This window comes from Amblyomma maculatum, chromosome 5 (assembly GCF_055883805.1).
Source record: "Amblyomma maculatum isolate TAMU_Amacu chromosome 5, ASM5588380v1, whole genome shotgun sequence".
NCBI lineage: Eukaryota > Metazoa > Arthropoda > Arachnida > Ixodida > Ixodidae > Amblyomma > Amblyomma maculatum.
Window position 1 is genome coordinate 86,233,523 of NC_139348.1, and position 10,565 is coordinate 86,244,087.

The 10,565-nt window shown below is 45.2% G+C and overlaps 1 protein-coding gene across 1 annotated transcript; it reads right to left on the reverse strand.

The window, feature by feature from the left end:
- Nucleotides 1–692: 692 nt before the first annotated feature.
- On the reverse strand, nt 693–7,120 carry LOC146188631 (nicotinamide N-methyltransferase-like). Its single transcript, XM_084603159.1, has 3 exons — nt 6,991–7,120; nt 3,168–3,378; nt 693–1,441 (listed from the first exon to the last, which is right to left on the reverse strand). The coding sequence occupies exons 1-3, from the start codon at nt 7,118–7,120 to the stop codon at nt 955–957; spliced, it is 828 nt and encodes a 275-aa protein (XP_084459285.1). The 3' UTR covers nt 693–954.
- Nucleotides 7,121–10,565: the final 3,445 nt, after the last annotated feature.

Here is a 10,565-nt window from a genome sequence, read left to right on the forward strand (position 1 = left end):
CTGCAGATGTCATGGACCTTCGTCGCGTAAGAACTCCGTTGAACCTTTTGTGTTTGTTATTGTTTATTAGGAAACGTATTAAGCCCAAAACGAACTCCCTGTGGGATGCGGGTAAGCATTCTTGATTTAGTATCACGAAGGACATTTTCTGTGTAATCATATACTCTTGTGTGGCGCCGATGCAGTGTACATAGTGATATGTACTCGTGTCATCTCCAAACAGACAGTACGGATATAAACGCCGATAGGGTAGCGTTCTCGTGTCTGAACCAGGGACGCTGATCTGTTTTCTGGCAGAGGATGTGAAACCCAGTCGCTGCAATATTTTTTCTCTATATACAGTTCATGCGGACATGCACTGACCCCAAATCCTGTCCACAATTCCCAACCACGCCATCCGTGAGGAAATAAATGATCTCGCTTTAATATCAAAACCATGAAGGTGCTAACACATAGGAACCTCTCATGCACTACTTGTGCTGCGAAACCTCCCGCAATGTTTTTCTGGAAACGAATGACACGCTTTATTCGGAGCTTAGGATGACGCGTCAGCGGAACATTTTCCAATCATACACCGTACCTGCAAGCTTAGCGAAGTACAAAGTTCGAAGCAGTCGGTCGAACTTCTTTCGTACTCCATACTCTGGCTTGCTGCCGTGAGCTTCAGTTTGCAAGCAGTGCGACAGATTAGGTAAAATGGAATCCAATTCGGAGAAAGTTTATTACATGTAATAATTATTACAATTCCTAGTAATGCATGCGCGTCGTGACAATAAATTGGGCGGTTGAAGGCTGTTTTCTCAAGCGCTACCCCATAACTCGATGTAGCAAAATGCCGACGTCTCCCACTAGTACGGCCTCCGTCGTCGTGGTGACTGGAAAAGATGTCACACCCCTAAAATAGCTTACATATCCCGGCCGACATCAGCAACTATGTTTCGTACCGAAACAAGTTCAGTTGGAACCAGAGACGGATGCCTGTGACCCGATAGACGTGGCGTCCATTGTGCCTTTACTGGCCACTACAACGTACGAGTAATCGTAGTTGAGGTATGACCGCATTAACTCGGGCGACTCTTCTGCCACCCATCGGCGCACCGTGAGACCGGCCTGAAACAGAGAGTCCTTGATGGAGTTCTCGCAGGACACGAGTGAAGGAAAGCGCCTGTCGGAGAGCGTGTAGTACGAATTTCCAGTTACTCCGCACACCAACAGCACCCCTCCTGGCTTTAACAGTGCTGCCAGGTTGCGAGTGGCACGCCGGTGGGTCTCCTGGTCGGCCGAACCGCTGTCCAAGCAGAGGCATGCGATTACGGCATCGAACTGCTGCCCTGGGCGATGGTCCAAGAACACTCCCGGTTCCACAAAGTTGCACAGCGTCACCTCGCGGACCACTCTTCGCGTCCTCGCGATGACCATGTCGGCACCCTCTTCGAGGTTGCTGGCGTTGATAACGAGAGACAAGGCAATAACACGAGTGAAATTTGTGCATTTGTGGTTTGGTTCATGGGGTTAACGTTCTATAGTATATCAGGCTCTTAGAGACGCCGTACTGGAGGGCTGCGAAGTTTTCAACCACGTCGGATCGTTTAACAAAAAACACAAAATTATAACTTCAATTTGATCCAGATCGCTGTCTTTGCATATCTCTTTCCACCACCATGCGCGCGAGCTGCGCCGACAGAGCACTACGCACGGGTAGGGCCGTGTTTTTCCGCTAGGTAGAAAGCCAATCTGTGCGAGCTACAGCTTGTGCTATTTTATTTGGGCAGTGTTCTGTTCGAAAATGAGTCTAGGCGCCACCGATATTTTAAGCCCATGAATACAGGCTTGCATCGACGTCCATTTGTATTCAGGCGAGGCAAATTTGACATTATAGAGGCCTACAGCTCCTGTCCTCCACTCATTGTCTGTACCATTCATTTGCCGCCTTCGACGGAGCTGGCTAAGAGCTCTTGATCCAGATGATTTTGCACGATTTTGTAACTTCATATCCGAAACCCCTACACAGTGGACCATTTTTCGCTGACCTTTTCCTTTCCCGTGCAATAATTTTTATTATATTTTCGGTAAATTATGCGCGATGACGTTGAAAAGCAAGGAGGATATTGCAGATCCGGCCATCGCTTTCTAGATAGGAAACAAACGTACCCGCCGCGACAGAAAGTGCTCAAAAGCAGTCGAGAGAAGCTTGATATATACAATTACAGCCGCACTTCGCCTCTGATAATTTGACTTGTTGTGGCTGTAGGAAGAAGGAAAAGAAAATGCACGGACCTGCTACTGGTTCTGCAGCTGAGCCACCTCCGCTGCCTCGTGGGGACAGAAGAGAGAAAGTTGAGAAAAAAAATTACCCGCGATTAACGTTACTTCCTAATGCGAAATTTGACCGACGCTCATCAGCTGTTTCACCTTTTCGATAGATTGAGGCAAAGATGTCGAGCAAGACAAGTATGTACAATTACAGACAACTTTTTTTTTTTAATTTTTCACACGTATTCCTTCAAGAAACACTCCACTAACAGTTCTTGGCTGTCATGAACGAAGCTTTGTGGTCGGAGAAATTAAGAGAGCAATTGAGTTATCGGGAGGTTGTGGGAAGCAGCGCGTGGGCCCATAGGAACATTGCGCGAGGAACAGATAGCAGCGACTGACTGATGCCTCTGACGTCGCTAGCGAGTGAAGCGAGTGAGAACGGGATGCACGCACCGTGATCCTCTGATAGCGAGCCGGAGTTTCGGCAACCGGATTGATTGATTGATTTATACGAAGGGAAAGGCGCGGTAACTGTCTCACTTGTTTTCTATGGACACCTCAACTGCACCGTAAGGGAAGGGAGAAACTTGGCCCGCTCGCTATGTTTGCCTCGCTGTGACGTTCTTCACGGCCACGGGTGTGGTCAGAGCTAGCGGTGTGGCCTCTGTTTTCAGAGCGGAGCCGGAGCCCCGTGAGAACCCCCACAACGTAAGTACAGGTAAGATGCAGCTGTTATATACTTTACTCTTGAGCGATACCGAATATACTTTCAAAAATTTTGCAAAAGGAAGTCAGCTTTTGATCAGAGCTGTACAATCCTCACTCACTCCACTTGTAGGTGATGGCAGCATTTTTAGAGTAGAATTTCAACACACCACCACTATGATTCGAGCAACTGATATATATCGTACTCAGCTCCCTCTAGGGCGGCCTGCCGTTCGGCGAACAGCGTCCAGTCCTTGGCGTCGGGCGCAGCGTCTATCCACTTGCGCACCTCGCGGATGTTAGCCGGCACAAGGTCGGCCATCACGATGCTTTTGAAGGCCAGCGAAGCAGCCATCGCAGTATACACCGTGGGACCACAGCCAACCTCCAGCAGGTCACCGCCCGCCGCCGTCAGATCTGGACAGCGATAAGCGAAACTCCAAGTTAACGTATGCACAGATGCTTCAATAATAGCGTCCTGAAAACAGTCTGCGATAATCATAAAGTACGGTGCAGGCCCATTTATCACACTTTTTTGATGAGACTTATCACATATGTGAGGAAACGTGTTTAAACTAAGTAAACAGTCTGCATGAGTTGACGCCTCCCTTCTCTGTTGTGCAATCCGGGACCTCCTACCATGATCTTAGTCCGCGACGGCAGTTCTGAAATTTGAAGGCCCCTTTTTAAGTGAGGTTGTTGATTCCAGAATAGCTGCCACGGCAGACCTTCTCGTGCGCTGCACCTTCGTCGTGCGTTGCTGCCGATGGGCCTCCTGGTCGGCAGCGAGCAAAAATTTCTCTACTCTGCTTTAGCATCGGGCCTCGACCAAACGTCGAGCTTTTGCCGCATCCCCCATAGCCCTCCGGCGAGGCCACTGCGGTGCCACCTACGCGCTGCTTTTTTGAATGAAAAAGCCTTTCTCAAGGAACAAAATCATGTGCGCGAGAGTTATTTACGAGAACTGTGCGCGGGATCTGTGGGTCATATCTGTGCATCGCATCTGTGCTCTGATGGGTACCGTGCTAATAACGAATGTATGAGGCGGGACATTAGCCGTCAACCATACTAATAACGTCATCAGAAAAATAAATATCTTGTCTCCACCAGGAATCGCACCTCCATCCCCCGAATCCCCAGCCACTGAGCGCTTTAACCAACCGTGCCACGCCCGGTATCGTGAAACGCACATCATAATTCTCTTTGTCTACCGTGAGGATTATAGCAGCTATAACAACGACGCTGCATTAGTAATAATGACAATTCTGACAGTAAAGATAATAGGGATGGTACATTAAGTTCATCATAATAATGAGAGGAAACGTGATTACCGTGCGCAGCAGCAAAGCTCACGGTTTCGCTTACATGTAGTGTAGATTACGTAGTGCTCTCGATATTTTTTCGAGGTTTTTTTTTGTATTCCTCGGCTGCTTGCTGCGAGCATCCTGACCGTGTTCCCTCTTGTAGTTCAGCTTTGCTTTCTAGATCCAGCCTTTCTGAAGAAAGTGAAGACATTTTGACACAAAGCTAAGAGCGAGTAGACGAGGAAGCCAAAAATACGGAGTGCACTCAAGACTACTTTTGTGTTGTGAATGCGCTAGCTAAAGTGCGCCTCGCAAGTTCTACCTATTGTAATACTGGTTGCTTCGATCGTCGAAGCCGGCAATCAAGATTAAAAATTCGAAAGCTTTGGGGAAATTTTAAAGCACCTACTATTATAGTTTAACGACTTATTGTACAGTAATCCGACTTGCTTCGCAAAATCAACTCACCCTTAAAGCGATCTATGTCACCTTATTCTCAGTATTCAACAAAGTGCAGCACTCTACAGCCCAATACACTTTAATTCAGTTTAATCTATCGAAATAAAACTGAATCCAACATAATGCACTCTTAGTTCAGAGCAATACAGTGGTCATTCTTGATCTCTACTGGCCTATTCTGGCCGCTTTTATCTGAAGCCCTGGGCGGCCTTCACCCCATACGTCACAAGAGAATAAATGAAGAACAGTTGCTTCTGGAACGCCTAATATTGAACGATAGCTAGTTGCTTCCTGTAGAGATCAGTGCGACAATTCAGTCCACTTCACATTAGTCCTCTCTTATGTCGCTATGATTAAATCATGGCAGCTTTGTGTTTCAGCCAGGTAGTCTGGCACGTTGCAATGACGTCATGTGTAACGTCACTGAGTCCTATGTAATCTGCGAGGGACAGTGTTACGTCGACCTCGCAGAACCTAGAAGCGCGCCTTTAACAGCGGTCGTTAGTTAAAGTTCGCAGGACCTTAACGGAGCTGTTCTATGAATGTACATCCCGGTAATTGGCTGCATTGCGGAGCAGGTATTCTCATAAAGATGGTGGTATAAGTTTTCCAGCATAGCTAATGCTCCTAACACGGTACACAGTTAAAGCGGCATTTTATACTTCCTATTCAAAGTTGTTATTGTGCACAAGACAGAACGTTATATTGTTGCACTCAAGTATTATTACAGCGTGAGCTCTGCTCTTCACCTCAGCCGAGATGTAAAACCTTCAACTCAAGGTCCAGCAAGAGAATACTTATAACATTGTGTAGTTTCTATCGAGAATAATCGCAACGCAAGTGCAATATCGCTGGATAGCATATGTTAAGTATAGATGAACTTTATGAACTGGACGCCGTAAGTATAAGTACGCTCTGCTGAATGCAAATATGTACTGAAAATGACATTTTTGTGATTACAAAATTGATTTTTACACTTACACTATGAAGTAACATATTTTTGTACAGCTTTATCGAGAGCGATCGCACTACACTTGTAGCTTTAACTGCACACCATTAATTAGTTATGAATATTTACCGTCACATTAAAGAATCGTCACATATTGTTAGACAACTTATATTGAGCACGATTGCACAAATTCAATTGCAGATCTGAAATATTCACCATTAATTATAGTTTTGTAACTAAAAATAGAACTTGATACTAAATTGTCATATGTCGTTAAAAAGGGCCCGGTGAGTCGAATCACAAAAACAAACTTCAAACCTTGCAAAATCATGCAAAGCCGACCTATCGGTCGTCTAACTAGTTTCTAGCATGGTTAAACTGCTGCCACTGTTATTTATATCTCAGCTCAGAAGAGCATCAACTAGTACCAAGCTGGCACGGAGGTCCAACCGAAAGCAATTAAAATAACTTATATATCGCACTGGAACCCCTAAATAAAAACGTTGTAGGAACAAGCGTGACTTATTGGTTCCTTTACTGTGCGTACAGCCACTGCCACTTTTGTAGTCCGTGGTGCAGGGCTCGGCTACCGCAAATAGGCACGTTTTCAAACTATTGCCAATATATGTTCCAGCTGCCTTTTTTGCACAGCTTTACATAAATATTTTATACAAAAAATGACGTCCAGTAACCTCGAAATTATTTGTCACCCTGACTAAGAATTACGGGCCAGTGCAACTCTTAACCGTTGCTTCAGGTTCGAAGTCGCCGTACATGGCGCGCAACGCCGGCTGCATAAGTCGCACGAACTGAATGATTCAGAATATGTGCTAGTAATTAACTTACGAAACGACTTTTTTTTTCGCGATATCTGCGTTCGAAGCAAGCGTTACGTGTTCCGACAACATGAATGATAATCCATAAATGAGCAGGAAATTGAGGGGGAACTGAGGGGCTCGCTATGACACCAATGAAAGAAGCTAATAAACTTCGAGTCCAAGGTAAACTTAGAGGATATATAACGTAGGGGATATAAACTCTTGTAGTTGATATTGACCAAAATCAGTCCTGTAATGATTTCAGGCAGAAAGATATTTTTAAAAAAGTGGAAGCAAGGGCGACGCGCAGATGCTAAGAGGCGCCACTATCGGCGCCTTGTTTTTTTTTCAGCCACTTTTTATTTCTCTTCCGCCCTGAAATCATTACAAGACTAATTCTGGTCAATATCAACTACAAAAGTATACAAAAGGTTCCTTACGTTTACCTTGTAATCGCAGACTGCTGGCTCCTTTCATTTTATTCATAAATGAGATATACCTGACGTGAAGATGGAGTGCAGTTCTTTCCGAAAAAAATCCAGAACGGGCAGCATCTTGATCGAGTGGGCCGGGTAATTGTCCGGTGAGAATTGGCTTCGAATCTTCTCCACCAGTGAGTGCTGATCCATGACTGCGCGCAAGACAAACTAATGTAAACATAATGATTTATTCTCAGATTTATTGATTTAACGAGCAGATCATGAACCCATAAAAATCTCCAAAGTTAAGCAATCTGTAATGCCAAATTTAATTATGATGGTCCAGCCTGGTTAAGTCTTGAAATGTAGACAAATATAGATTGAAATCCGAGTAACTCAACATTGTTGTTGTTGCGACTGAAAGAAGAAGGAAAAGAAACTGCACGGGCCTGCTACTAGATCTGTAACTGAGCCACCTCCGCTGCCTCCCGCGGACAGAAGAGAAAACAGAAGAAAGAAAAAAGAAGAGGGAGAAAAAGACGCGCGTCACAACAGCCATCATCCACCACCAAAACGGTAGAGGGTGCAATGACGGCTTACAACAGATAAACATATATGGTGGCAGGCTAGCCTCCGCCGCATGCGGCAGTAAGCTACCAGTCCCAGCCCCGTAGGGCCAGGAGCGGCCACCAGGTCTCTCCTAAAATCTACGTACTAATATTTCGCCTTTTAACTCAACATCTAGTGTGATCTAAGGAAGTATAGAGAGAACACACATATATATTTTACAAAAATTTGAAATCACAAAGAATATTAATTGCGCGCCGGACCCAGTGTGACACTTAGGTTCAGTGGGATCTAAGTATTTATTAAGAAAACGTAGATATATATTTTACACAAAATTCAAAATCACCAAGATTTCGTGCGAAGGTCTTGACTCGCTGTGCAAACAGAATTCGGCTTGTGAAAGCGAAGCAATTAAAGAGGCCATGTGGCGCCATCGCCACAGGGGTGGAATAGTCTCGCGAACCTTAGTCAACTGCAACGGATGTATTTTTGCACTCTCTAAAAGGGGTGTTTTGGAAGTACAACAGAGTACCGAAAAACTAACGCATTTGTAGCTTAAGTGAGTATGTCAGATGTCATGAGCAAAACATGACTGCGGCTTTATCCTGCTAAACCTATTTAGGCAAAGCGAAATCGTGGCTTTATTTCGTTTTGTTATGGTTAGACTCAGTTTTATATGGGGGCAGGCATGGTTTTGCCACAGTTAAATTGCCGAGACTGCGTTCGAGTGCACAGTAAACTACAGGAAGGAACTCGTGAAGCCGTGTCTGCCATCAAGTATTTCCCCGCCGCGGTGGCTCAGCGGTTAAGATGTCCGACTACTGTCAGAAGTACTCGGGTTCGATACCGACCGCCACCAGCTGCGTTTCGAAGGAGGCGATAAAGAGAGACGTCCGTGTGCTCTGCAGTGTCAATGGATGTCAAAGCTATCCAGGTAGTCAAAATTACTCCGCAGCCCTCCAATACGGCACCTCTTTCTCTATTTTTGCTTCCACTGCCACCTATCTCTCTTCCGATGCGGCGCAGTTCAGGTGCCCACGGAGAATGCGATAGATACTGGGCCTTTATTTTCCTAATAACCATTTTCATCATCATCATCATCAGCCTGACTATACCCACTGCAGGGCGAAGGCCTCTCCCATATTTCTCCACTTAATCCGGTTCTGTGCTAGCTGCATCCACTTGACCCCTGCGAACTTCTTAATCTCATCCGCCCACCTAACTTTCTTCCGCCCCCTGCTACGCTTTCCTTCCCTTGGAATCCAGTTTGTTACCCTAAACGACCATCGGTTATCCTCTCTACGCACTACATGTCCTGCACATGTCCTGACCAATTTACAATTTGTTACAAATGTCAGGGGTCAAAGCTCCAGCGGTGGTATGCTGAGATGGCAGCACATTGAAGCTGTATAGCCCACTGACCTCTGTCTCATTGAAGATAAGCGGTCGGGCAGGTTGACCTCGGCTGATCCAAGCGTAGTGAAGCTTTCTTTTCAAAAATTGTGTTTTGAACCTAACTTCTAAAATGCGACCATGGCTAAGAAATGGAAATGACGTAGAAAGGGTCCCACTCAGACAGCGGTTTTCTCTATAACGACGGTATTTTGGCGTCTTGCTGCTCTATCTGAGACCTGAGGGACAAGAAACTTGCTGTATTCTGGAACCATGAATGGCGCTAACGCCGGTCTCATAAATGTACAGCACTATATGCGAACGCATCGGTATGGACTGCAAATTTGTTTTCTCGGTTTTTCGTGTTTGAGAAACACATGCCAGGCATGCGTTCGGGAAAGCAATTCGCGTTTGAGCGCCGGGAGGCTGTGGACCCGGCTTGAGAACGCCTCCCGAGTAACTTTTCCCGGAGCTTTTGGAACGTGCCATTTGGTGGTGGTGGTAAAGCTAATTTCCCACAGATACAGGACAGGCGTCAACCTTTCCGCCTATACGACGGCCTGGAGCCCTTGGACCCGGGCGGCGTGTTCAGCCAGTCGGATTACACCTAGCTGAGTCTCAGGGTGTAAGCACAACAGTAGAGTCTCGCACAATTATTCCGTCTTTCTCTGTTCGTTTATATTTTTTATTTCTGGACACGCCCATATCATATGCATCAGATCCACCTTATCCTGATATAGTTTGCACCTATCTGAGAATTGCTCCAAAAAGTGACTAATTTTTGTATTCATTTCTCGGGTGTCTATAAATTGTCGCGCCATCTAGAAGTGTCCAATAGAAGCTTTTTGCTATTGCCGTCATTGTCTTTTAAAAATCACTATTCTTTAACTCTATGGCTGTTGTCTCTAAGAACTTTCGCTCGTGCAAGTCTTAACTTTATTTTCCAGGTGATTGCGCGCTTATCAATAGTCTGCAAGTTAGCAGATCAGACGCAGTTTCCTTTAATGGCAGCGGGCGCCGCCACTATTCGTATTCAACTGAATTTAGGCCAATCAAAACCACCGTTTTGTTTTATACATTGGCCCATTGGCAAGTTGTTAAACTGGTAGTGTTTAAGTGCTCTGCTTTTTCCTACCGATAGTGGTCCGACTCTTTCGCGTCATCTGCAACACATTTGATGAAACGCATGTAACAATACACCTAGCTTCCTGGGCAGCACGAAGCTTCGTTAGGAAAAAGTTTTACAACGCAAAGATCCTGTTTCCAGGCGTTGCATCGAAAGCAAAATTTATTTCTAGTTGGGTTTTGAAAGATCAATTAAGGAAACGTCGAAATGCAAGCAATAAAAGTGAGTTTGAGATTCGTGTAACATATGCAAAGAAGAATGTCGGAAAATAAGTTGGAGTTACTGTGGGTGCGAGGAGTCGAACCAGACCGTTTGCTGACGGGGCAAACACGCTACGCGTAGGCCTTTTTTCTTTAGCTATTTATTTCTTTTGGTATTGTTTTCTTATTCTTCTTCTGCATTAATTTCTCCAGCTTTTTTATTTCCACATAAATAATAGCCAATTTTTTTTTTTTTTTAATTTTAATAGCCAAATGTAAATCAGTTCAGAAAGCATTGCTATCGAAACCGAAACCGAGACCGAGACTGTAAGCACGAACCTAAAATCTCGGAGGACGATATTACCGGTCT

Bases quoted from the DNA above. Each gene is read 5' to 3' on its own strand.
- LOC146188631 (XM_084603159.1), bottom strand. From the start codon at position 7,120: ATGGATCAGCACTCACTGGTGGAGAAGATTCGAAGCCAATTCTCACCG. The intron at 3,379-6,990 runs GTATATCTCATT...ATCGCTGTCCAG, and splicing joins GCACTCCATCTTCACGTCAG to ATCTGACGGCGGCGGGCGGT. The intron at 1,442-3,167 runs GTACGATATATA...TATCAACGCCAG, and splicing joins GCCGCCCTAGAGGGAGCTGA to CAACCTCGAAGAGGGTGCCG.